Source organism: Neofelis nebulosa, chromosome 4 (assembly GCF_028018385.1).
Source record: "Neofelis nebulosa isolate mNeoNeb1 chromosome 4, mNeoNeb1.pri, whole genome shotgun sequence".
Classification (NCBI taxonomy): Eukaryota; Metazoa; Chordata; class Mammalia; order Carnivora; family Felidae; genus Neofelis; species Neofelis nebulosa.
This window is the reverse complement of record NC_080785.1, coordinates 51,412,300-51,440,103: the sequence shown is the minus strand read 5'-3', so window position 1 is coordinate 51,440,103 and position 27,804 is coordinate 51,412,300. Positions and strand designations below refer to the sequence as shown.

General features: G+C 43.5%; 1 protein-coding gene and 1 long non-coding RNA gene across 7 annotated transcripts in view; one reads left to right on the top strand and one right to left on the bottom strand.

Moving 5' to 3' along the window:
* SNX10 (sorting nexin 10) overlaps positions 1 to 2,869 on the top strand; it is a 74,424-nt gene extending 71,555 nt beyond the window's left edge. For all 6 annotated transcript variants that reach the window (XM_058724774.1, XM_058724779.1, XM_058724777.1 and 3 more), the window contains exons 6-7: positions 392 to 604; positions 1,076 to 2,869. In XM_058724774.1, coding sequence (XP_058580757.1) covers positions 392 to 604; positions 1,076 to 1,157 — 295 coding nt within the window. In that variant the 3' untranslated portion in view covers positions 1,158 to 2,869. The remainder of the gene's footprint in view (positions 1 to 391; positions 605 to 1,075) is intronic.
* Positions 438 to 4,740, bottom strand: LOC131509246 (uncharacterized). The gene is made up of 4 exons (XR_009260389.1): positions 4,643 to 4,740; positions 4,207 to 4,409; positions 706 to 1,153; positions 438 to 549 (listed from the first exon to the last, which is right to left on the bottom strand). It is a non-coding gene; the product is annotated as an uncharacterized LOC131509246 (long non-coding RNA).
* Positions 4,741 to 27,804: the final 23,064 nt, after the last annotated feature.

Here is a 27,804-nt window from a genome sequence, read left to right as displayed (position 1 = left end):
CCAATAAAGATCACAGAACAGACATGCTGGTTGGCAGTAAAAAATTTTTTTTAAGTAGAATAAATTTCTAGGACTATCAGCAGAATCTTTCCATAATTAATCCACACGGTCATAACAGATGGTTAAATTGAAGAAACATCCTTGAAGTTATTCTTTTAACAGATGTTGTTAACTATTAGCTTCGTGTTTTTACTCACCTAAATTTCCAAATAATTGAATAAAAGTTAACATATGCTTTCATCCTTTTAATGGGCAGAGTCTGTAATTGATGCAAAGTTTGCCATAGCAGAGAAATTATAGCGGTGGCACATTCCTAACGTTTCTCCTCTCTCCTACCCTCGAATTGTCCACCCCTGTTCACCGAGGATGTCTCCTTGTTTCTTGTGCCCAGGGTCCTACAGAACGCGCTTCTGCTCTCGGACAGCTGCCTTCACCTCTTCCTGCAGAGCCATTTGAATTCGGAAGACATTGAGGCCTGCGTCTCCGGGCAGACGAAGTACTCGGTAGAAGACGCAATTCACAAGTTTGCCTTGATGAACAGACGTTTCCCTGAAGAAGATGAAGAAGGAAAAAAAGAAAATGATATAGATTATGACTCAGAAAGGTATCGCCTTGCATTTCGAGTTAACGTGTATGCGTCTGTATGATACAGAGCGCGCGTGTGCGTGCGCATATACACGCACATGTGTGTATAGGCATACGCACCTCACTGTTTTGTTGATGTAATACTAAGATAATGAAAAAATTAATTGACTGAGATTTTATTGAGCTGTGACAGCTCATCATAGTAGTCTTCACACACACCTCCACACTGAATTAATGAACGCAGTAGAAATTCAATTATCTGCATTCTGATTATGTGACTTTCATTTAGTCAGACTTGAATTATTCGCGTTTAAATTATCTAGCTAAAAAAATATCCAACTGCACTCCAAATGGCTAATTAAAAGTCCAAATTTCCTGTCTCTCTTTGTGACTGGAGATAATTAAAGTTCTCCTCTGTTACTCAGGCTTTGAGTGTGTTGTGAAAACCAATTTCCTCTTTTTATTATTTTCCCCCTCTCTTCTTTTCCAGTTCATCCTCTGGGCTCGGACACAGTAGTGATGACAGCAGTTCACACGGATGTAAAATGAGCACAGCCCCGCAGGAATCCTGAAAAAGAATTCTGATGTTACCATCTTCGGAATAGTGAATTACGTCCAGTCGTGGAGAAGCAAGCTCACTAATAATAGCTTCTTACCTAACGCTCCCTGTCATGATAGTAGGTATTTAATTAAAGACGTTGGGTCGTTTATTAGTGGTATTTTTATGTTGTCTTATTTTGGATAAGCTCCTGTAAAAAGCTAAAGGCCCGCGAATGCAACGCTCCTTTGTAGGCAAACATTATCGGTAAAACTAGATCCTGTCCTGAACTGAAATGCCACAAACATTTAGAAGCACCGAGTTGGTTTTGCTGAATTTGAAAAGATAGGTAAATAGGCAGCATTGAGAATCCAGAGAGCGCCTTCCTTCTCGTGTCAGTGGGACAGCGTCAGCATAAACCCAGCTCGTATGATCTTAGCCAGTATGAAGACTGACGGCATCGACCGGACGGCCTCTTTCAGACATGTGGCTGATGTTTTCTGGGCACCTCCCCTGCACTGGCAAAACACTTTGCTTCGGGTGTTTGAAATATTTTAAGAAGCTTCGCCTTTCCAGTATTTTATTTCACACGTAGATGGAAAATGTACCTTATGACTAGAGACATGGTAAAATAATGTTTACGTCTTACATGAAAACAGAAATCGTGCTCGTAATTTTGCTCATACTTGCAATATATAGATTCAGAAATACATTTGCGTTGTTCACATTAAGCTTTAACACCTGGTTTCTGGAAACAGGTACTGTGGTTTCATTACTGGCGTGCAATTAGAATTCCAGGTTGACTGTTTTCTGACTAAATGTGCAATTTCTTATCACTAGATACCTTTCAGTGTCGGTGGTGGTTACTCGTTACTTATTTTTAAGTTACAAGTGGGATCTTATAAAAAGTAATACATTTAATATTTTCAATAAACATTCCCATCATTTAGAAAAGAATATCAACTTGCTAATTTAAGAATTACTCGTTTTTCAAGAGCCTTTCTTTTAAGGCATCTGCCTGAGGACTGGTGCAGTTTAATAAAATGTCTTCTTTGTTAGTGGCCCAAAGATAAAATGTCTTAGATAAACTACATTGAACTTCAAATTTCAGATGAGGCAGCGTTTCCTTGAGATAATTATCCAAGTTTCTTCTCTGTTGAATGGTGTGAAGTGTCTCTCAAACTACCAGGAAGACACTTCCACGTAACTGCGATAACTTGTTGCTTTAATTAAATGTTACCTCACCTCATTTTAACTGGGAGTTTAAAAGTGACTGTATTATTAAAAAGCCTTTGAAGTGCTCGTAACTAAGAACAGAAAATAAATTAAATTTAGAACAAGAATGATTTCCTTAAGTTTTCCTTTTTTGTTTTTGTTTGGTCTAAAACATTATTGAACTTTTGTAAATATTTTTATTTAATGTATCTTGGATCTTGTTATTTTATCATCTAAGACTCATTTTAACACGGGGGCGGAAAAGATGGAGCAATTTCTTTTTATCTTGCTAACCTGTGAAGTTTGCCATCTAGCTATTTAAGAGCGATCCCCAGCTTGTTTGGCAATATGTGTCTGAATTCACATTATTTCTGTTTTACAGCAGTTTTCAACAGCATGTAATGTGCCACCAATTGTCATATTTTTAGATGATGTAACATAGCCATTAAAGTTGATATTAAGTAATGCCTAATACTGTGGTATGTAACCTTCACATGATCATCGTTTTCACATTAAATGTGAAAAAATCAAGTTCAGTTTGTTGGATCACTTATTTTATAGAAGAGAATACATTTTTTTTTTGACTTCCACCTAATTTCAGGGTGTTTTTGAGCAAGCAGTAAATTTTAATGAGAAACGTGGGTAAGATTTGGTTTACTGCTCAGTATAGTTGTACACATTTGAGGTTTTTAGCCTTGGGTTTGGTTGTTTTGTAAGCACTGGCTTCTCATTTTCTGCAGCTGAGATATTTAGGTAAACTTCAGCCCCCAGTGGCCTTCTTGCTATGTTCAAGTCTCTTATTTTTCTCTGGCGTAATTTTATAAAGCTTTCTTTGGGAAAAAAAAGTAGTTACTGAGTAACTAAATTAAGTCGATGTTTATTTAAAACTATTTTTAATGTAATCTTGGATGCTTTATGATTTACATACAGCAGAACTGTATTTCCCTGGCTAGTTCTTAAAGGGTAAATGATTCACCTATAAAGCCAGTTTGTGTGTTTTGTTTGAGAACTGGTTTTATATATAACCCGGAGGTGTCGACAAGGAAAGTCAACGACCTGTTACTTAGGGCTTCTTTAAAGTCTCACTTGGAAGAAAGTGACTTAGATTCTAGTTAAAATTACAAGTTTTAAAAATTGCCAAGGAAAAGCAGAAATGTTTATCTTTAAATAGTTATGTCCCTTAAGATATTAAATATCTTGCAGGAGCTTTTCAAGCCTAATGCACATTTTATTGAATAATTAAATACAAACAAGTGATATGCAATAACCTTACTGTAGTAAGGTAAAAGAATAAAATTTCTTTTATGGCTATTGAGAACATAAACAAATTCATTTAGCCTCGCCACAATTACAGTTATATCCAACAGTAAATTGAATGTTGTTTTGAACTCCGTTTTTTTGGTGCCTTAAGGATTCATCATTATGGAGCTACTGTGGTACAAATAAGGTTTTTAGTATTTCAGCTATAAATGGAAGACAGTTTTTTTCACAAAAGGCCTCTACAGTTTTAAGACAAATATAACACAACAAAAGCTTATTCTCTTTCTAAATAGTTGCCCTCTTAATACTTAAATTGCTTAGTTGGTGTCCTCTAAATCCAATGTAGCATCTTTTCAGTGGAGGAAAACCATTAATTTCAACACAATTTTCTGTTTTTGTTTGGAATATAGACCTTCTCTTCCTTTATTATATAGACACACTTCCAAGTACAAAACGCCGTCTGAAATGAATTACTGCAATTTGACATTCAAAGCATAGATACAATTTTCTTTGCAAATAAAGGTCATAAGAAATACATTTTAATAGAGGGAATTCAAAAATTTTAGAAGGATGTAGGTAAGCAACATTTTAAAATTTGAAATATTTACTAAGGATTTTGACTCTGTTCTTTGCCGTATGCATCTCACAAACGAGTCACCATTGTCCCTTTAAGTCAGACACAATTGCTGTTCACTCTTGTTGGAAACTTCTCTGGATCATTGTTATGAACACTGCCTTGGACAGTCATTTATTTCAGCTGCGCCAACTCTGGTAATGATCATTTTCTCTTTCTCCAAAATTCCAAGGACTTCTTTTCAAACGGTACAGAAGAAAAGAGGGGAAAAAATTCAGCCACGGTTTTCTGCTGAAAGTAAACTCTGGTCTAAAGACACTATGCAAATGGCTTATGCCAAAGAGGCCCACACCCTTTCTCTCCCCCACGAGAAGTGTAGACTCATCCCCAAACCCCACACCGCTTGTCTTTGCTGCTGCAGAGGCACAGCACGGGCATAACTTGTGGTTGTGTTTTTGTTAGTTTCTTACCTCTGGGTCTTCTTTATAGCTTTGCCCCCACCCCACTGGCGGTGGCGCTCCCGCCGCTGCACCCTCGGCCGCCCGTTGGCTGCGGCGCCTCGGCGGCCCGCGCACACTCCCCCGCGCCGCGTCCCGTACACGCGCGCTCCCGCCTCCTCCCGCCCGGGCGCTCCGCCGGCGGCGGCTGCGGCGGCGACTGGGTGGCAGGTAGCGAGCCAGCCGGCCTCGGTCCGGTAACCCATGGCAACCGCCCTGGTAACCCATAGCAACTGCGCTGCGGAAAGAGAGAGAGAGAGAGAGAGAGAGAGAGAGAGAGAGAGAGAGAGAGAGAGAGAGAGAAAAGAAAACCCGGGTGGAGGGGGGCGGTGGGTGGCGAGTGGGAACAACGGCCGCAAAAAGACAGCGATTTACAGCACAAACCTGCAGCGCCCTCTCCCCTGCCCCACCTGCTGCCAACGTGGGCACCACGAGGCCCCCTTCCCAATGTGAAAATGACGACTCTGGCTGCTTGAAAAACAATAATAAAACATAAAAATGCAGAGGGGCCTCGGAGGGTGGGTTTGGTGTCGGAGGGGCGGGGGGAGCTTTGAATAGCGACGTCCCCACCGCGGGCCTCCGGGCTCGGTGGTCTCCTGGGGCCCCGCTGGGTTTGGGAGCGCGCGTGGAGCCGCAACTCCGCCGTTCTGGTGGGTTTGGGGATGGTTGGGTCGGGGTCGGCCGCGCCGGAGCCGCAGCCGGGGGAGGCGGCGGCGGCGGCGGCGGCGGCGGCGGCGGCGGCGCTGCCCCGTCTAGACCTGAGTCTTTGTTCTGCAAGATGCTCGCGGCGCTGCGGCCCCCGGCCCCGCCGGCCGGCCGGAGAGAGGGCGACGACGTGCCGCCCGGCCTGGAGGCGATGAGGCCTGGGGGATACGGGGGGGGCGGCGAACGCCCCGGGGTCGCGGCGAGGCTGGGGCGAAGCCGGTGCGCTCCGAATGTCTGCGCACGCACCGCACCCGTTAGTTAACCCCTTTCCTCTCCAGTCTCCCCAGGACCTTAAAACCTGCCGAGCGGACGCGCCGTCGCCTTAAACTCGCCTCCTCCCGTTTGGAGAGGGAGGGGACGGTCGCGCCTGGTGGCGGGACTGGGCCTCGGGATAGAAGCGCGTGCCTCCGGGTCCAGAAACGGCCCTGGGTCAGAGTTTAATGTCTCTGTGTGCGGGGGTGGGGGTAGCGGGGTAGTTTAGGAACACGGATCCTCCACCGCTTTAGGCTGCGGGCCCAGAAGCGGGGCGGGGCGGGGGGGTGTTCTTCGCCTGGAAAAAAGAGGCGCGCGCAGATGGCATAGCCGGTGCAAGGCCGTCGGAGGACAGAGGGGGGCGCTGCGGGGCCAGGGCGGCGGAGAGAACACGCAGCCTCGGGTCTGGCTAGTTGTCCGCGTGGTGGAGTGAGTGGCGTTAGGGGTTCCAGGTTGGAGGAACCTGCGCCCCATGTAGATTTCACTTTGTGCTTAGTGGCATCGTCTGCTCGCTAGCGTATTCGCAGAACCCCCAGCCCTCAATGAGATGATGCAGGAAATAATACCAGAGACTCGGTCCTTCAGTACAGAACACCTAGGCACATAAAAGGCCATTCCACAAGGACATGTACCGGAGTGAAGACCGGCTGCCCTAGGAAGCTGGAAGTCCACAGTCTACGTCTAGTTCAAACGAGTTGTGATTCCAAGCTCATTTTGATGCTTTAGAAAGGAAAACGTTTGACCTGGACGATTTTTTAACTCCTTTGAGATCTTAATCCTCAGTTATTTTCCCTCTGTAGATGTGTCCCAGTTACAAACCCAAATAGCAAAGCCATCAGCAACATCTTTTTTTATGGCAAAGATCTACACACGTATGACACGCATTCGTTTGTACCATGTATGTTCCTGAAGAAGTGATTAGATCAACCGTGTTTTATATATCTAACTTTTGCTGGTAGACAAAAGGGAATCTGGCTATGTAAAGAGTGCTATTTTAATCCTTTCATCAAGAAAAGACTCTCCCAAATATATATTTTTGCTGCCACGGATCCTCGGGAAACTTGGTTCATTTTCACAAATGTGCGCGTTCTGGGTTCCACTGCCTACTGGGCACCTGCTACAGAGAGACCCTGTGAACCTTTAGAGGTGAAAGGTAGCTCCTTGCATGCCTGGGGATCCATTCAGTACCACCCCAGCCCTCTGCATAGTGGTGTACTGGGAGCCCTGTGCTTTAATTTAATTTTTTTTTTTTTTAACAAAAGCAATTACAGAAAAGTGCAAATTTAACGTGTGACATTTAACATTTTGCCGTGGCAGGCAGCCTCCTCTTAAATGGGGCCTTTCTGCAGAACAACAGGAGCCAAAAGGCCTTGTGTCATGGAGTAATGTAAGACACAATCTGGGCTGCAAACGCACAATGAATCGGGAAGGATTTATGTAATTAATTGACCAGTCTTAACCTGTTATCGTGATGTAAGGAATTTGGAACTCATTAATTTGGGCTCTGACAGATTTCATATTAGAGCTGGCAAATATGGATTGAACCTCTTATTCTTGTAGCAGCTGGAATTTCCATGACAGTGAGGATTAGTGAGGAGTCAAACTGCCTCTTTGTAATCAGTAGCCCTGCTCTGCATTAAAGGGATAATGGAAAAAAAAAAAAAAAAAAAAAAAAAAGGAAGAAGCGTATTACCTGGCTGAAGAAGCCGAAGGGGCTTCACTCTGCTGGTCTGTGTGTTAAGCTCAAGCATTTGCAGTGGAACGAAAACATTAATTGCAGTCATAAAGTTAGGTGGTTCCCTAAGCACCTTGAGAGAATGAGAAGGTAAGGGGTCTTAGGGTCGGGTTTGGTATTGTTGTCCAAGTTAAACGGAGTTAAAAGACGGAGCCTTTGAATTTCCTCTATGTGAGCACAGGGACTGTATGAAGAAGAATCTAGAAGTCTTCTGAGGGGCAAATTGTATTTCTTGTAATGTCATATCCACAAATGAGTAATTCAGAGCCTTGAAGGAGAGGCTGGCTTTCTCAGGAGTCACTCACTGTCTCCCGGTCAGAGCTCTTTCCCGGACCTCACGAAACCCAGAACTCACGTAATGAGCCTTTCATTGATAATCTAATCTCTGTCCTCTTCACAGCATATGATGTTTAATGAATCACCCATTTGGAAATGTCTGAAATGTCTGATTTCTTTTTTGAGATTTTAAGAAAACCCAGTAAAAACCTTACTTTCATTACCCCCTGCCCTTGACAATCAGAAAATTGCTAGGTTGAAAAAAGGGTCTCAAGATTAAACTAAATGCCTTTTCTTTTCCTTCCTTTCACAATAGTTTTCCCCTATTGCTGTTCTATGTGATAAGGTTAATATAACAACTGCCGTAAGGATCATTAATACAGGAAGATAAGCAAAGTTGCACGTTTAAAACATTTTCAGGGTATCATTTGCCTCCTTCTGCTGATAAAGAAGCCTTTGGTAACAAATGCAGAATGCAGGCACTGAACATTTAACTGTTTAGACAGACAGCCCAATTGGCCTTTCCTAATCCATTATTATTCATAAATACTCTTCAAATTTGCACGCTGACTGCTCTTGAAATGTGTTCTTTAATTTGTATATTACCTGGAAAATGTTTTCATTCAAACATAACTTAAATTTTAATATAATAGATACTGTTATAATAGAAATCTTCACACAAAAAAAACCCCAAAAAACAAAACAAAAAAAAACCCTTCCCTTCCTTTTTTGTGCTGTCTGGATTCCAAGTGAATTCCAAAGTAAGAGTTTTCCTTTTAGGTGGTGATGATGGGATTTGATCTCGCAACGAAGTACTTGGTGCAAAGATTTGTTTTGTGATTATCTTGTTAACAAGTGATTTCTTCAGCTTTGGTTCCGTTTAAATGAATGCATAAAGATAAACACTAGAAATTGCCATCGAAATATTAATGTTATCTTTCACACTGAGAGCAACGAGAGAGCCAGTAGTTGTTATTAGTATTATTATTTCAGTGGGAAGGCTGTGAAGATAAACAGTTGATATCAGCAAGAGTTGGATAACTAATATAAACCATGACAAGGGCGATTCATAGTGTATATAAACACACTTCAGATTTGTATACATGATCTCAGCTCTCACCTACGGATTTCTTTGTGGTTGTTTTTAGAGGGGTAATTTGTTAAGTTGGCAATTACAAGGTTATCAGCTCATGTGCTGTGTGTACTGTTTACATATTGGAAGTATGGAACGGACATATTGAAGCATGATTTGTCTGAGAGAATGTTGACTGGAAGGAAGTCTGATGAATTGAGTTCTGACTCTGCCATTAGCACATACCCAAAGGTAGCTCCCAACCCCTCTCCACTGCAGTTTCCTCATCACTGCAGTAAGAAAATTGGATACAGAATGTCTTTAAAGGTGTTAATAAGTGTTACTAAAAAAAGGAAGGAAGGAAGGAAGGAAGGAAGGAAGGAAGGAAGGAAGGAAGGAAGGGGGTTGGGAAGGAAGGAAAGAAGGAAAGAAAAAGAAAGAGAAAGAAAGAAAGAAAGAAAGAAAGAAAGAAAGAAAGAAAGAAAGAAAGAAAGAAAGAAAGAAAAGAAGGAAGGAAAGGGGTTAAGTTGGAGGTTTCCATGGTCAGTTACATTTCAGACACATTGAGTTAAACAAAATTTAACATTAATTTTTCTGCAGGACTTGTCAGTGCCTTTCATATGTTAATATGCACTGTGAATCTCTTAAGTGTACGTGTGTGGGAGGGCGTGGGGGGGGGGTGGCTTCTCTATGCAGTTTCCTTAAACTGATTTGAAGAAGAAAATCTAAAATTCCATGATATTTGATTCTGTAATACTTTGGATCTCTTCCCAGAATGAATGCACTTTCATTCACCCCAGGTGTCCCTGAGGTGTGGTGTGTGAGGGAAGTGTGAATATCACTAAGTAAAAAGGATTCTCCTTCAGAGAGCAAGTTCTATAAAGAGGCAGGGAAAATGGTAACAAGTTTAAATCTTGGTTTCACTGCTTACAAGATAAGTGGGAATAGGTCACTCAACCTTACGGAATTCGTTCCTTCATTTATAGGGTGAGGATAATAATACAACGAGAGGCTGGATGTGAATTGCTGATGAAGTCACTGCGGGTTCCCTTGGTTCAGAAGGGTCTTTTCTTTTCCCCTCCCAATGCCTCATAGCTTGGCTAATTCCTACTAGTTATTCAGGACTCATGATATGTCTCCTATGCGCTGATGGCTGAGGTCTACTCTGAGGGCATCCACTACAAGTCAGGTGCCCTTTCGTGGTGTTTCTGTAGCAAGACCCACGTATCCCCACGTGACTTTCTGGTAGCACTTCTCCCTCTGCTCTTCATGATTGGTCACCCGCCTGTCTGTTCCTCTGTTCAGGCAGAAGCTCCTGGACGGTGAGGAACACATTTCATTTCTGCCTCCCACCCCCCTGCCACCCAGCACCAACCTACATTTTAGTACGGAGCACGTTCTGGAGTCAATGATGCCATGTGGTGGGCAAAAGGCCTGTGGACCCTCTTAAGGCTCCATTTCCTGTGGCAGAACCAGCAAAAATAGAAGAGCTTAGAGAATGCAGCAGGTAATTCAGAGACGTTTACCTCCTTGAACTTGGAGACTTTGGTCATCCTGACGGTGCATGAGAACCCTCATGCACAGTGCCTTGTTTCCCAGTTCTCTTTTGCAATAGGCCTTGCGATGGTAATATAATTGTCCACTCGTGAGGTCTGCCTGGCGGGTCAATAAATGCCTTTCTCGACATTACTTTTTTCGTTGATCAAAGAGACCATTCAATGAAACATTTTGATGAAATATTTCTTTTGGCCAACTCGGTTCTGACAAGACACTGTGCCTAGTGCAGTGTGTCAACAGTAGAGTGACATCCAAAACAGAGTTGATGATCGAGTTGAAATATTTGACCCTATGGGGCGCCTGGGTGGCTCAGTCGGTTAAGCGTCCGACTTCGGCTCAGGTCATGATCTCACGGTCCGTGAGTTCGAGCCCCGCGTCGGGCTCTGTGCTGATAGCTCGGAGCCTGGAGCCTGTTTCAGATTCTGTGTCTCCCTCTCTCTCTGACCCTCCCCGTTCATGCTCTGTCTCTCCCTATCTCAAAAATAAATAAACGCTAAAAAAAATAAATGAATTAAAAAAAGAAATATTTGACTCTGTGGACAGGTGAGCCTTTTCTCCAAATGTCTGTGGCTCTTGTCATATAACCCTACATAAAGCTGAAGTCCAGACAGAGTTTTAAAGTTTTACTAAAGTCTCCTAAAACAAACACCAAAGGAATCTCATTTTAGCCCCCAACACTTTCTCTGTCTCTCTGTGTCTCTCCACACACACTCACACACACACACACACACACACACACACACGCACCCCTCACATTCCTAGTCAGTTTCTTTCAAACTTCTGGCAACTTGGGCGTCTGTCGAGACTTCCAAATCCCAGCCCACACTGGCTCTCGTCTTTCTCCCCTTCTTTTCGAACCTGCCCTATCCATTCCTTGCTCTTGTGTAAATTGGTGAAGACAATCTCCGATCCTCCCGGTTCCTACCCACACTACCACTGACTCCAGCCTGCGCAGCCAGCCCTGGGGGGAGGGGGGCTGGGGTGTGTGTGTGTGGATGTGGGTGTGCGGGGGGGGGGGTGGGTGGGAGTGGGCAGAGGGCGGGAGCAGGCTGGCTATACTCTCCAGGTAATTCCCCCCCCCCCCTCCCCCATCGCAGAAGTGAGCAGAGGAAACCCACAGTCTCACACTGCCAGGACAGCTTTCCTGAGACTCCCAATTTTTTTAGGTTCAATAACAACAAAGGGTAGTTCGCACCCCATTTCTATGTTCCTCTCTGTAGGTCTATCTAGTTTCATCCTCTGACCTTCAGGGGAATTCACCTAAAGCCACAAGTGTGAAAATCAACCTTATTTCTAAGGACCATTGGGGAAAGAGCCTGTGTCCTTTGGTAAGGGGTAACAACTCCTTTTAGAAAATTAATTTTAGGGGCACTTGAGTGGCTCAGTCAAATTTAGCATCCCACTCTTGGTTTCGGCCCCGGTCCTGATCTCACGGTTCATAAGTTCAAGCCCCGCGTCGGGCTTTGTGCTGACAGTGTGAAGCCTGCTTGGGATTCTCTCTCTCTCACCCTCTCTGCCTCTCCCCTGCTCATTCTCTCTCTCTCAAAATAAATAAAAAACATTAAAATTTATTTTAAAAGAAAATTATTTTCAATCCGTGTGCCTCATGCTACACGTGAAGCCCAGTCTATGGCCAAATCCCTCGGGCTCCAGGGAAATGTGTAAGAAGCCTGGCGGGAGTTGGGGGGGGGGGCGGTGGGTGCGGCACTGGAGCGTGTATGTCCTTGAAGTACAGAAATTCAGAAATCCTGCAAGTGGTGTTGGACTGTGCCAGATCTGGGGAGGGGAAGGCCAAACAGTTCCACAGGTTGGATGCAACCTACGGGATGGTTTCGAATACAACCATATTTTATGCAAAAAAAAAAAAAAAAAATTAAACTTTTTCTTCACTTTTCATTCTCTCGTTGAAATGTTCTCAACATCACTCTTTCATCCTAAGTTTTGCTGTAAGAATCTATGGTTCTTTTCTGAATCAAATTTGCCCATAACTGTGGTAAACTGTAGACCGGCAAACTCAAACATGACATTCTTGTAAGGGTTTTGACAGTGAGCTGTGTCGTGGGCGAATTAAGGTCGTCTCAGTGCAATCTAGGTATCTGGGGGGCTTGTGGAGCCTGACCTGCAGAGGAGCAGAAAATGTACCTGTAGTAAACATGTATTGAGCTGTAGCACCCTTCTGACCGCGAAGAGAACCAGAAAGCAGTAAGGGGATGGTGAAGGCAGGCGAATTATCCTGTCTGTTAGAGGAAAGCAGGCTGCTTCGAAATAGAACGTAAGTAAATGAGGAACTGGAGTTGGGTAGAGAACACTAATTATAAGAAAGAGAGCCCAAAGTGCAATGGCTCCAATGAGTCAGAAATCAATTTCTCTTCCAGCCACTGTCCAACACAGACCAGCAAGCCCTGCTCCAGGAAATCATTCAGGGACCCAGGCTGGTGGAGTAGCTCTGTCACCCTCCACACGTGCTTTCCAAGGTTGCCCCGTTCCTTCCTGTTTCTAGCCAGTCCGATGGAAAGGCTAGAACAACTGGGGCGAGTGCGTGTTAATTAATTAATTATGTTTTATTTTAATTTATTTGGATTCATCTGCCAATAGGAATTTTCAAACACACCCACAGGTAAGGATAATGTAGTATAATACCCCCCTCCCCCCCCCCCCCCCCGTACCTCGGCCGTGCCTGTCACTCTGTGATTAAGAAGCTATCTGAAAGTGGCAGCCGTCACCACACCCGTCGCTTGGCAAGAACTCAGTGACCCGGCCACATCTAGCTGTAAGCAAAGCCGGGGCAGTCTCCAGTAGGCGGCTGTGTGCCCAGGAAAGTGGAGGAAAAGTGCCCCACTTGAGGCCACAGGATTTGAGGGGCGTCCTTGAGAAAGGCCACAGAGATCGAAGTTAAGTTACTCAAGGAAAGACTAAGGACATTTCCGCACTGCGGTGAAATCCAAATGATGACAACCGTGTACTGCTGATACCTTGCGAAAGGCCGAGTGTGAGTCTTACGCCCTTGAGTTTTTAGCAAATGCAACATTTGCTGAACGAAAACAGAACGGCAAAACGAAGCGGCTTAGAGAGGCACCACCGAATCTTGCTTTTTTCTCACCTGCGTAAAATTAGCTGAGATAATGATTTTAGAGGAGAGTCAATATATATGTAAATTATGAAGGTGGTTTATTTGCTTCTGCTGTTGGAGTCTTGCCTCTTCGGCGTTAAAAGGTGTGTGTGTGTTTGAGACTTTACGTACCCTCGTGTAATAAAAAGAGAACAAGACAGCACAGAATTTCAAAGGGGCACAAGAAGAACTAGTTGAAACTAGCGTCATGAATCAATTCGTGTCAAGAAACATTTACTGAACTTGTACTATATTCAAGGATTGTCCTGGGTCTTGGGGATACCATGGTAACAAACAAATAGCCCTTGTTCTCAGGGGCTCTCAATCGGAGGGCAGATACACATGGAAGCATCTGACCGTAATACGGGATAGAATGAACTAGGTGCCACAGTCGAGGGTAGCAGGCAAACATTGCGTTACGTGCCTACTGCGCAGTGTCTTCCTGCAAGCATCTTGATTTTCCTCGGGGGGCATCTCTTTGCTCTCGGTTCACAGTGGAGCTGATTCAACCTCCCTACCTAGAGGGGGCGGCCACCAGCCTGGCCAATCAGAGCAACGGTATTTCCCTGGCCCAAGTGATTGGCTCAGGGGTGGGCACATGACTCTACCAGGACCAGTGACTTTCGTGCAATTATGGAGGAAAGAAACTCTCTTTCGCCGTCTGGAGTGGCTGGGTGAGGGTGTAAGCCCGGAACTCTGGGATGCCGTCTTGCCACCGTAAGGGGAGCCTGCCTGAGAATGAGGAGAGTGATGCCACGCGAAACAGAACAGAGCTGGGAGACAAGAGAGTGGGCCCTGATGACGTCATGTAAATATCTTAAGTACTTCCCAGCTCACGCACGGCAGGAAGCACACCATTCGCTGATTTATTCATTCATTAACGCACTTGCTCACTTTCCTGATATTGTTGCATTTAATCCCTGTAGCATTAATATGAGTAGGTACCATTATCCCCATTGAATAGATGAACCTGCTGCTCATTGATGGAGGAGATGGAATTGAACACAGGTCTGTTTATAAACCCTTAATCATTTCCCTCTGTGATTTCCCCAGACACAGCTCTTAAGAAGAAAATAGGTCTTATTGACCAATGAATTCCCTTAACACCCAGAATAGTGCATTTGCTTCAGAGGTCCTCCTGATACATTTATTGACTCAGGAGGTGCAGGAGGAAGAGGAGGAGAGGGTGAATGACTTCGGGGTGTGGGTACAGGAAGAGATGGTGTGTTTAAGAGTGCCAGCGTGGGGTTGGAATCAGGAGAGAGGTCAGATGTGGAAATTCAGAAATCGTCTGAGAGGAGAATCGCAGAGGTCACCTCTGCACAGATGTCTGGCCAGTGAGGCCTGCCTTGACCCCCCAAGTTGCAATCTCGTCTCAACTCCCTGACCCGGCCGCTCCCCTATCCTTCTCTTTCTATTCTCCACAGCGCTCGCCACCTGTATCTCTTTTCCTTATCTATTTGTTTTTATCCGTTTTCTCTGCACCCACCCAACAGTATAAACTTTATTTGTGCAGGGAGATCGCTGGTGTGCGCTGTGCTATCCCATGGGACTAGACTGGGGTGTGGTACGTTGGAGATGCATAAGAAATACTTGTTGAATGAATAAACGAAAGAACAGAAGTGGATGAGATTGCTCACTGCTGGCGGAAATTGAGAGGAGGGGACAGAAGTCCAAGGAAGAGGAAATCTTGGAAGAGACCGAGAAAGTCTGTGAGGCAGAAGGCCAATCAATGAGCAATTCCCGAGCATAATGAAAGCAGAGGGTTTCAAGAAGGCAGGACCGAGCAGCAGGGCCAAATGTTGCTGGGAGGTGAAAAAGGGCCACTTCCATTACAGTTGGAGTGAATTCTCTTTGTAATGCTGCTCAGCAGCTACCTGTGGTAGCACCCGGGGCTCAGTTGATTGTGAGAAGAGGAGTTCCAGTCCCGTCATTTATTAGTGATGTGAATCTCTGAACATCAGAGCCTTGCTTTCTTTACCTGTAAAGTGAGTACAATACCGATCCTATCTCCAAGCATGATTGTGAAGGTGAGCGGAATTACTCCATGTGAAATGCATATATATGGGTGAATTATTGATATTATTACTGATTTGCAGTGAGTAGACTAAATATATAAAAAGAAAGTCATGAGAATTTCTATAACCATTATTATTTTTTTTAATTTATTTTTGAGAGAGAGAGAGAGCAAGCGAGCAGGGGAGGGGCAGAGAGGGAGACACAGAATCCAAAGCAGGCTCCACAGAGCTGCCAGCACAGAGCCTGACGCAGGGCTAGAACTCCTGACTGAACTGTGAGATCATGACCTGAGCCGAAGTCAGACACTTACCCGACTGAGCCATCCGGGTGCCCCATTTCTATAACCATCATTATTTGGGACTCATCGGTCTCAAGACAAAGCAAAATGCATGGTGAGTCCCGCTGTCATTTTTCAACCATCATGCATATTCATTTGAAAGGTAGTACATTGCATTTATGAATTTGAATTTGGGGCATTTTCTTCGTCATGCCTGTTTCCGGTTTTCCATGCCCCTTCTTGCTCAGGCTGCTTATGCAAATACACAACCCCAAGCCAAGAGGCAACATTTCAGTTCTCTGTCAATTGGGCTGGAGAGCTGCACGCTACCATTCTGTTCCCCTGCCCCCTCCCAGGGCGTATTGTTTCCCACCCTCTGTGGCCGGGAGGTTGAATATCTCATGTCCTTCCAGAAAATCACTGATTATATTTACGCATTAGCTTTTGACATGGTAGGCTTTGAGTTAGATTTAGTCCCGGTGGCTGAAGGTTCAACGTTTTCTCAATATTTCCCTCCAAAACCACAACCATAGTTGGCAGCAAAGAAGATGAGGGATGAATAGGCTTCCATGTTGCTTGGTTATAGATAGGGAGATGCTGGCCGAAATTTGCAAGCATTTGCATATATACAATTGTCTGTCTGATGTTTGCTTCCATGCTTGCTCTCCTCCTCTGCCCCCTGTTCTCTTTGTGCAGTGAATTACTAATACAAATACAGATAATGCAATTTCTGATCCCAGCCTGCACAGCAGACGCACATTTTGGAAGGTATCTGGGGAAAATGGATAGGCTCTCCTGATCTTGTTGCTTTATCCAGACAAGGAAACGAAGAGGAGAAAGTAATTACAGGGACTTGTCTTTGAAGGCAGAGTGAGTGGCGCTGACAGGGTTTCTTTTCAGAGCATCTTGTAGAGATGCTATTTTCTTGTTAATACCAGTAGGTATTTCCCTGGAAATAGAGTTTACTTATTAAAATGTGTGTTCCGCAGATGGGACGCTGTCCATAGGAAGCTGAACAAGTTCTGTCCTCGGGGCTTCAGAACAGAGTGGGTCTAGGGGCAGGTGAAATTTGTCCCCAGGACAGCACAAATCCCGGGGGAAGGAAGAAAGTAGATTCAGCCCTGACACCATCTTTTGGTAAATCACTGCTCCTGCTCCCGCACACTCGGGAGCTACCAGTTTCTTAATGCAGCCGCGTGACTTTGTCGGGTAACTGGAGGTGGTGTGGCTCAGGATCCCAGAGTAGGTGGCAGTGATATCGGGAATGCTCAGCTTGCCTGACCTCAGAATACGTGCCCATTAGCTATTAGAAAAATCCCCTGAAAGAAAGAGCTGAAAGGCAGCTTTCACTGGAAATATTTTAGGGTAACAACATTTTCGTATACTTATCCCTGCAAGTGAACCCAAAGTTAATACTCTGGTAAGTGAGCAACTAAAATGAGGCCCATGTTTTCTTAAATAAACAACCAAATGAATCAACAACGAAGTTCTAGTCGTCAGTGTGCTGTATAATGTGTGGCATAACACGGCCACCTCCTGTTCCAAAAATGTGTTATCAACTCCATACTTCTTTTTAAATAATCTTTGATTTTACCTATCGTTGACCTTTTCTCATATGTCATGTATTAAACACAAATTCTGTTTGTGTGAACAGGTTTCTAAACAACCCAAGTTTGTGCTGACAGCTGTATGAAAAGAGCAAATATTTGCTTTTTATTTCGTGTAAATATGTGCATGCTGTAAACCAGACGGGGTTAAAGACACTAAGATTTTGTCTTTCACTGCCCAGGAAGGGACAGCTAATCTATATCAGAAATAACTTTAGATGTAGAACTGTGAAAAATATAGACCCCCCTCCCCCCACTGGTTGAAATGACATTAGTAGAAAAAAAAATTAGCTGAAAAGGGTTATGAAATGTTTATTTTGTCATGTAACTTGAAATATGTTGGGAACAGAATTTTTAAAAGAGAGAAATGGTCTCGAAAACTGTTCTAACAGCTATTACTCTCCTGGAAATTAGTTCAGTGGTATTACAACATTTTAAGTAGACATATATGAAATGATTGAACTTTACAGTAGACCGGGGTTAAGTAAAACACATTGATAGTATTATTTTAGATCGAGTAGGTTCATTCCTTGAAATTGCTGGTGTTAAGGAACTCATTGGGCACTTGCTGGGTGTTTGCTTTTTTTCTGTTCTTTGATGGCACAGCCTTTATAGCTCATGATGAGGTAGGTCGAGGTACACTCTTCCCACAGCAGTTTTGTGGTGGAGAGTAAATGAGAGAAAATTTCTCTTAAAAATGAAAACAGTGTTTATCCTCACGGTGCTGTTGGACTATACACTGTGGAGATTTAACCGAGTGTGTGGAATTCATCTGGAGATATAATGGATACCAATCTGGGTATGAAATATTAATCATGTACCATATTGCTTCTGTTTGGATTCGTGCTGTCTGCCATTTTAGATGGGGTTGTGGACGGATTTCACCCCTGACTCATTTCCTGTTTCCCGATGCCTACGGTGCAGTATTGCTGGGATATGTCAGCCGAGGAGCTACCTCTTACGGGAATGACTTATCCCCACATTCCTTTACACAATGAAGAATTAACTGTTCAGGTAGAGCCATCTGCCTTATACAACATATTTTATAACACAGAAGGAGAATTTTAATAAGACCTCCAACGGGTCTGCTGCCATTTTCAGAGGGAAAGTCTCCTACAAAGGAAGTGCATGGAAACTCTCAAGAGAAAGCCGTTGAAAACACCCCCAGTGAGAGAAACGGGTGTCATCCCATTTTATTGTCTACCTGTCACCACAGCCCTTGCATGATTCTGACAGGCTGCTCTTTTCTCTTGTAGCCGGTGCTGCTTAATGTCATTTTCTTGGTTGAACATCTTTATTTCTGACTTGTTACAAACCATTAACTAGTTTCCAGGTTTCAGTGTCCTGGATACTTTTGACTAGTAAGTCATTTGGCATAACAAGGTTTCCCTTTATCTTCTTGCTAAAGAAAATCCCTACATGAAATGATCAATGTTCCAATTTTTATGAAACCTAGCAGATAGGAAGTGCCTGTCATCGGATGCAAGGCGTCTTTTCTGAAAGCATATTCTACTTCATGTAATGGAACTTGACAGACACACTAGGTAACCGCTACTCTGTTTGTAGAAAGCTTCAAGCCGTTTAGGTGAACAGCAGAGAATTTTACAAATACACTTCGCTCGTGATGATTTCACATAAACATAACAATACTGGTTTTAATTAGATTTCGTGGATGAGATGTCTTTCAACGTAAAATTCTCTGAATATATTTTTGTAAAACATTCGATAGTTTAACAGTTGTCAATCTCTATAAACACACTTTAAGAGGGTTTGTTACATGTAGCGTTGCTAAATTGAAGACGGCCTGCTTTGAGTGTTGGTATTAAAAATAATACATACAGGGGCGCCTGGGTGGCTCCGTCAGTTGAGCATCGGACTTCAGCTCAGCTCATGGTCTCAAGGGTTTGTGAGTTCGAGCCCCACGTCAGGCTTGCTGCTGTCAGCGTGGAGCCTGCTTCAGATCCGCTGTCCCCCTCTCTCTCTGCCCCTTCCTTACTCACGCTCTCTCTCTCCCTCTCAAAAACGAATAAACAGGGGCGCCTGGGTGGCGCAGTCGGTTAAGCGTCCGACTTCAGCCAGGTCACGATCTCACGGTCTGTGAGTTCGAGCCCCGCGTCAGGCTCTGGGCTGATGGCTCAGAGCCTGGAGCCTGTTTCCGATTCTGTGTCTCCCTCTCTCTCTGTCCCTCCCCCGTTCATGCTCTGTCTCTCTCTGTCCCAAAAAATAAAATAAACGTTGAAAAAAAATTAAAAAAAAAAAAAAAAAAAAACGAATAAACATTTTTATTTTTTATTTTATTTTATTTTTAACATCTCTATTTTCGAGAGACAGAGAGAGACAGAGTGTGAGAGGGGGAGGGGCAGAGAGAGAGGGAGACACAGAATCCGAAGCAGGCTCCAGGCTCCGAGCTGTCAGCCCAGAGCCCGACGTGGGGCTCGACCCCACGAACCGTGAGATCATGACCTGGGCCGAAGTCTGACGCTTAACCGACTGAGCCACCCAGGTGTCCCACGAATAAACATTTTTTAAAAATACATACAGGGGCGCCTGGGTGGCTCGGTCGGTTAAGCGTCCGACTTCAGCTCAGGTCATGATCTCACGGTCTGTGAGTTCGAGCCCCGCGTCGGGCGCTGTGTTGACAGCTCAGAGCCTGGAGCCTGTTTCAGATTCTGTGTCTCCCTCTCTCTCTGCTCCTCCCCTGTTCATGCTCTGTCTCTCTCTGTCTCAAAAATAAATGTTAAAAAAAAAAAAAAATTAAAAAAAAAAATACATACAGATGTGTGGCCTGGTGGCATATTGTTAGGCATTAGGAACAACTTAGACTTTAGTTTGCTTTTGCATAAAGCTACTCAGGAATTAAAACTTTAGATGAACTTTTCCTAAATTACTTCATATTATTAACGTTTTAAAAATATACTTTTCAGAAAATGTACTTAAATATTATGTACAAATCTATTAATGCAGTGTTGTAGTCACATCCTAACTAGGGACATTCATTTATTCTAGCCTTATGCACTTAATGGATTAAGGAGATTTTATTTTATTTTTGTAAGTAAGCTCTACACCCAATGTAGGCCTTGAACTCATGACCCTGAGATCAAGAGTCACATGTTCTACTGAAAAATCAGTCACCGACCTAGCAATTCCACTTCTAGGTCTCCATCTAAGGGAAATAGTTGAGCAAGTGCATAAGCATATATGTTCAGTGTATGTGGCACTATTTTTTCATTGTGAAAAACTGGAGACAGCGTAACAATCTTTAATGAGGGAATGGATAGATGGACCACGGCACCTCTACAAAATGGAGCCCTATACTGTTGCTTAAAATACGAGCTACAAATGTACGTGGTGATACGGGGCACGTCTTTGATATATTGTTGAGGGAAAAAAGCAAATCGCAGCACAGTAATGTAGAGTGTGATGCCATTTTTGAGGGCAGGGGGAACTCTTCCTCCCCATCTCCTCTATCTTTATCTATTTATTTATTTAATTTATTTTTTAATGTTTATTTTTCAACGTTTTTTTTATTTTTTTTATTTTTTTTATTTTTGGGACAGAGAGAGACAGAGCATGAACGGGGAAGGGGCAGAGAGAGAGGGAGACACAGAATCGGAAACAGGCTCCAGGCTCTGAGCCATCAGCCCAGAGCCTGACGCGGGGCTCGAACTCACGGACCGCGAGATCGTGACCTGGCTGAAGTCGGACGCTTAACCGACTGCGCCACCCAGGCGCCCCTTTAATGTTTATTTTATTTATTTTTTTTTTTAAATTTTTTTTTTCAACATTTTTAATTTATTTTGGGACAGAGAGAGACAGAGCATGAACGGGGGAGGGGCAGAGAGAGAGGGAGACACAGAATCGGAAACAGGCTCCAGGCTCCGAGCCATCAGCCCAGAGCCTGACGCGGGGCTCGAACTCACGGACCGTGAGATCGTGACCTGGCTGAAGTCGGACGCTTAACCGACCAAGCCACCCAGGCGCCCCTAATGTTTATTTTTGAGAGAGAGAGAGAGACAGAGCGTGAGCCGGGGAGGAGCAGAGAGAGAGACACACACACAGAATCCGAAGAAGGCTCCAGGCTCTGAGCTGTTAGCACAGAGCCCAACGTGGGGCTCGAAATCGTGAATCACGAGATTATGACCTGAGCCGAAGTCGGCCGCTTAATTGACTGAGCCACCCAGGCACCCGTCTTCTCTATCTTTAAATAAGCACAGAACAGTCTGGGAGGTTACTCATCAGACAACCTCTATGTGTAAAAGCATGGGGGAAATAAGAAGAAAGCCCTGATCTTTTGCTTTATATGCTTTCATATTCCTTGAATTTAGATTACCTGATGTTTTAAGATGCTATGAGTTCCCTTGGCAATCTAATTAAATAAATAATTGACAAAGGAAATCTGATGTCATAGAAAGGATAGGACGGAAAGAGGTAAATGTAGCTACTTGAACTTTCTAACAAAGAAGCATGGCTTCCTTTTATCCAGTTAGCTCTGGCACTTAGAGCGTTTGTGTCTCTCCATGTATTTTAACGGAACCTCAAAATCTGGGTGCACATGCTGTCAGCCCTGGGTGTACGTCCTCCCAGGCAGTGGCACTGGTCCTCAGTCGGTTTCTTCGTGCTGTATTTCAAATCGGCTCATAAATTATTAATAGTACATGTGTAGGTCAGAGACACACTAACCCTGACAATCATCCCATAATATTCTCTCTTTAGCATCAGAAGAGAAGAGAAGGGAGAAATCAATATGCAACATCAGAGGTACATTTCACATAGATATGGTATATGCACTTAGAAAAAAAGAGTCAGATCTTTACAAAAACCTGTCAGCCTGGCATTAATCTTGTGTTATGAATAATGTGGCTATCTATGAATCTTTAATATTTTTTCAATGATGAAATTGTATGGTATGCTCTACCAAAGCAAATTTGATAAAATGTGAGAATGGTTTGATCAATGAAGATGTTGCTATACACGAATAAAAAAAATTGAAACCCAGCTCATCAAAGCAGAAAAAGCTATACTTTGACCTCAGAGTGAATTTTCAGCCCCAGTAAATTTAGTTCCACCATTATCCGTAATGCCCAGATATTATTCTTTAAACAACTTATAAAATAATTGTTTGGTTAAAACCACCAGCTCACTGGAAACCAAGCTCTGGTAATATACTGCCAGCTACTAATATGGGGCTGTCTCCTGGCTTATAACAAAATCCATATTTGAAAACTCCTAACAAACACACAGATTAATGTTTCATATATAAGAGAGAGCAGTGCTTGAGAAGGATTGTGAATCCAACGGCTTGTTAGAAATACCGTTACATTCCATTTTTTTGCCCATGAAGTAATCCTGGAATAATTTGCTCCAGGTTTAATTTTCAGTGAAAGTAAGAAAAGTAGATCAAGAACTTTGCTTATGAAATTTGCCTAACGAAGAAATTTTCATCAGTGCTTGTTGAACTGAAGATAAAAATATAGTTTGTTTCTACAGATTCGAGGGGAATTAACATGTATCTGATTGTTAATATTTGATTCTTGTTTAATTATTTATGATATCAAGGAATGAATCTGTCAAGTAAATAATGAAATGCGTACATGCAGCATATGTAATTAGGTTAGGTGCATAAATCCAAAGTGTTCACTTTATAGTTGTCAGTGTAAAATTTATTAATAATGAGAACTGTTAAGTGAAGAAAATTCTTAACACAGTCTACCTCATTAGTGTGGATTATGGCAATTGTTGGTCAAAGGAGAGGAGGCAAGGGATAAAGAGGAGAAATATGGCCTCATTTTCTTAGTTGTGCCTCAATTGTTGAAAATATTAGTGAATTGGAGCTCCTTTTCCTTTCTGCTGTTTAGAAATGTACAATATGGGGGCGCCTGGGTGGCTCTGTCGGTTAAGTGTCCCACTTCGGCTCAGCTCATGGTCTCAAGGCTTGTGAGTTTGAGCCGCGTGTCAGGTTCCGTGCTGACAGCTCAGAGCCCGGAGCCTGCTTAGGATTCTGTGTCTCCTTCGCTCTCTGCCCTCACCAAGCCCCCGCAAACATAAATAAACGTAAAAAAAAAGAAATGTACGATATGAACAAATGAGTTGTAGGTTTGAGTGAATGCCGCCCATGGAATAAATCTATTATTCCATTCTGGAATAATTCCAAACAATTATTGAAGGGGGAAAATTCAGCTGACCTTGAGAAGTAAAAACCTACTTTCATGATTGAACTGAAAGACTCTATTCTTAAAATTTGGCTTCAAACTCACCGTGAGGGTGACATGATGGCCAGCGATGCCTTGTAGCTGTGCTCTTCTGTTTGTCCCTTCTTGTGCTGAATGGGAGTGCGGGGGAGAAGCACCTTGTCAGGGATGCTCCTCGCACCCTGGGTTGGCCTGGACTGCTGGGACGTGTCATGAAAACAGGGATCTGAGGAGACCCGAGGTACCTGTGGGTCAGGATGTAGGTAGTGTTGGGCTGGTGGGGAGGACACCCAGAGGATAGAACCTACACCCTGCCCTCTCGGGGACCTGGCTGAGCGGGTGCCACCTATAAAGACTTTGACCTGATGACCTGGTTAGAGTGAGTTCTGTCCTTAACGTCAATCATTAATGGCATTGTGTGGTGTAAAGGACAGGTAACCAGAAAACAAGATGATGGGACCCTACTCTGCCACCGACTAGCCCGGCAACTTCCAAAAAGTTTTCCAAACGCAAGGGCCCTCCTGTTCTTCACTTACCAAATTAGAGGGCTGTCGTTCTGGATTGCGTGGTCTACGACTCACAGAGATGAGGTCGAAATACATCTGTTTTTGTGCAAGCAGTTCCACGAGCTTCTTGAAAAAAAAAATGGGGGAGAGAGGTAGTATTATTATACGGACATTCATCATCTGACTGGGTATTGTTAGAGAGGCGGTTATACATTTATTAGAAGATGGAAGATATCATCACAAAAGGAAGCCCATGTATTATTTTAGTAAATGATATGAATCTCACCGAAGCCGCCACTAAAGCATTTCTTGCCTCACACATATGGAAGTTAGGATTGGAAGGCCTATTTAGGGTAAGGCGGTGGCATTACAAAACAAAGAATATTAGGTTGCCATTTGCTACCTGCCCTGATTAAAACGAGAGGAATGGTTATTTAATAATTGTATCCTCAAAAGCTTCTGTGGTTTACAGGTTTTCAAAAGGGTAATACTCTGGTGGCGAATAGTCCAGTTACCAAATTATTTGCAAAACCAAAGGAATTATTTGCTATCCTCCTGACCTCAATTCTCAGATGTCGACAACCTAAAGAATTTAGGGCAGAAATGGCTTAATTCAGCCAAGCGTTAATGTTACTGAAGGAAAACCCCTATGTGGAGTACATAGCATGGCTACTTATTTAGGAGAAAACAATGCAAAAGAGCAAACATGATTCTACCACCCACGAAGAAAATTATCGGTTGAATTTAGCCAATCGGCTATTGATGCAATTAAAATATACCATTTAAAAATATTATTTAAAAGTTTATTTATTCATGTTGAGAGAGAGAGAGAGAGAGAGAGAGAGAGAGAGAGAGAGCAGGGGCAGGACAGAGAGAGGGAGAGAGCGAGAATCCCAAGCGTGGAGCCCGACTCGGGGCTTGAACTCACAAACCGTGAGATCACGACCTGAGCCAAAATCAAGAGTCAGAGGCTTAACTGACTGAGCCACTCAGGAGCCCCTAATATATACCATTTTTAACACATTTTGTAGAAAGGACAACTACAAGAATAATCTAAGTGTGACTGTTTCTAACTTTCAAATAAACCATCATAATTTGCATGAAAGAGATGTTGTCACTTGCCCACCCAACCAAACCTCCCTTCTTGCTTGGGGTTCACCCCTTTCCTCACCCAGTCTAGAATATTGAGAAAAACAAATTATTTTTTAAGCCGGTAAATTTGGTATGGTCTGCATGCAGAAGAGATGACTGGCTGAAATTTGCCGTTTGTTCTGATGTTACCTGTCCTATCCCTTGCCTGCTCTCCCAATATAACCCAGGGATAAATCCCGGTTAGTCACCAGTGATGATAATCTCCTCTCCCTTGCCAGTAAAAGTTTGGAGATGTGATCCAATTCCGGCTAATGACATATGAGAAAAGATCTTCTGAGATGCGTCTGGTGTAATTTTCCTAACTCTTCAGAAGAAATGAAAGGTTAGAACAGTCCCACTTTTTTGGCTGGTCTTTAGCATGTCTTGAGGTGATGCCTGGAACTTTGGTAGCCATTTTGAGACCCTGAAGAGAACCAGCTAAGGACAATGTCAACAAGCTGAGGTTGGCGTGGGTCCTTGACAACACTAAACATTATGGAGACACTGAATTAATCGGCCTCAGCACCTGCCACTTTGAGACTTCCTATGTGAGATGCTACATTTTCCTTGTTACTTGAACTAGTAGGGACAGCTTTTCTATTACTTACATTAAAGTTGTCCTAGTAAAGGGGCGCCTGGGTGGCTCAGTCGGTTGAGCGTCCGACTACGGCTCAGGTCATGATCTCACGGTCCGTGAGTTCCAGCCCCACGTCGGGCTCTGTGCTGACAGCTCAGAGCCTGGAGCCTGTTTCAGATTCTGTGTCTCCCTCTCTCTCTCTCTCTGACCTTCCCCCGTTCATGCTCTGTCTCTCTCTGTCTCAAAAATAAATAAATGTTAAAAAAAAAATTAAAAAAAAAAAGTTGTCCTAGTAAAAACAAGAAGTGCAAGAAACTTTATCATATCTAAGAGAACATCCTTAAGTTGGGAGTGAGGTTTGTACATTCTGCTGATAATATATATAACCTATTTGATTTGTTTGCTTGAGGATATTTAAGGCCTATGCTATTTGGGCATGTACATTACTTTTAGAATACTGGGTGTCAATAAACTCAAAACATAGGCTAAATATTACTGAGAACAAATACTAGGTAACAAAATTTTCTGTCATTAAATGTAAGGAAGGGGAAAGGATTTGGGGAGGAGGTCGTATTTAATCTGTACCTGAAAAGGGCAGTGGTATTTGAATAGTTGGAGATGGGGTTCGAGGGCTTTCTAGATAGCATGGGCCATGAACATACTAAAGTGTCTGTCATGGGAGAGAAAATGCAAGAGTACGATTTAGGGGTATATGATGTAGACAGATAAGGCGAGAGCTGCTTAGGTACAGATTGTGGCATGTCTTGAATGCCTTGCTAATGCATGAGGGCTTCTTTTCCTCAGTGGTGGGAAATATTAGAGATACTTGAGCTGTTCACCATACTTGATTCTGGATGGATTGTTAAAGCACATGGTATGTATTTTATGTAGTGTCTTTTTTGCATATTTTAATGAAAAGTGTGGATTTTGTTGTTTATTTATTTTGAGAGAGAGAGAGAGTGAGCGTGTAAGTGGGGGAGGGGCAGAGAGGAAGAGGGAGACAGAATCCCAAGCAGGCTCCACGCTGTCAGCACAGAGCCCAATGCGGGGCTTGATCCCATGAACCGTGAGATCATGAGCTGAACCGACATCAAGAGTCAGACAATTAACTGAGCCACCCAGGCACCCCCAAAAGTGTGCGTGGTTTTAATGAAACAATAAAAATCAATTTTCCATTATAATGTGGATTCTATATTTTAAAGCATCTGCCAAAGGAAACTACTAAGTGCCTGGTTACGTAGCCATTGTTTTTGAAAATATCCCAAACCAGATACACATTCTCTAAAGACACTACTTGAAGGCTAGTAAGCAACATTTCACAGGGGGTCAAGCTCAGACACCTGCGCGTGTGTGTGTGTGTGTGGGGGGGGGGGGGGACAGTTAGATGGAGGGTCTGATGCTGAGAGGGAAGAGACGCCTTGCCTGTGTAGACAGAGGAATGTCTTGAAGAAAAAAAGGGGGCTGGGGAAAAGCTGCCTAGTGCCTTGACACTGAGTGAGGTTGGAGGTGAGTGTCCGGGAAGAGAATCTGGAAAGGTGAGGTCTCATTTAAAGCGTCTGTGCAGACACTTCAGTCATTTTACTTCATTTTACCGATGAAGACAGGGAAAGAGACCAGGGAAGAGACCTGACCAAATTTCTGGGGTGGGGGGGGGGGGTTCCCTTCTTTACTTCTTTATATTTTCTCTCGTTCCCAAACAGGCTTAACTTAAATATACCCCTGAACGAACATGAGGCAGCGTGATTTCACTGCTGGTAGACATGGGAATAAAATGAGACTTGCCTACACTTTAGCTCTCTCATTGTGTACTGATGAAGGGACTCCATTGTAGAAAGGCTCCATCTCTGCTGTTTTTCTGCTAGAAACGATTTACTCATGTTCCACATTTTGCTTCTGAGTAAGCCCAAAAAGCTACATTCCCAATTCAAGGGGGGAAGCAAGACAGTTAATCCTTCTCCGAGTTTTGTCATAGGCTTCACAACATGTAAGAAGAGAGAGCCAGATCCCTGACATGTACCAGGACATTAGCTTCAAACAAACCTCGACCTCAATACCCCTACCTTCGATCGTTTACAGAATAGCACCTACTGTTCACCTGACACCAGCCTTTGATTGGCCGCTACC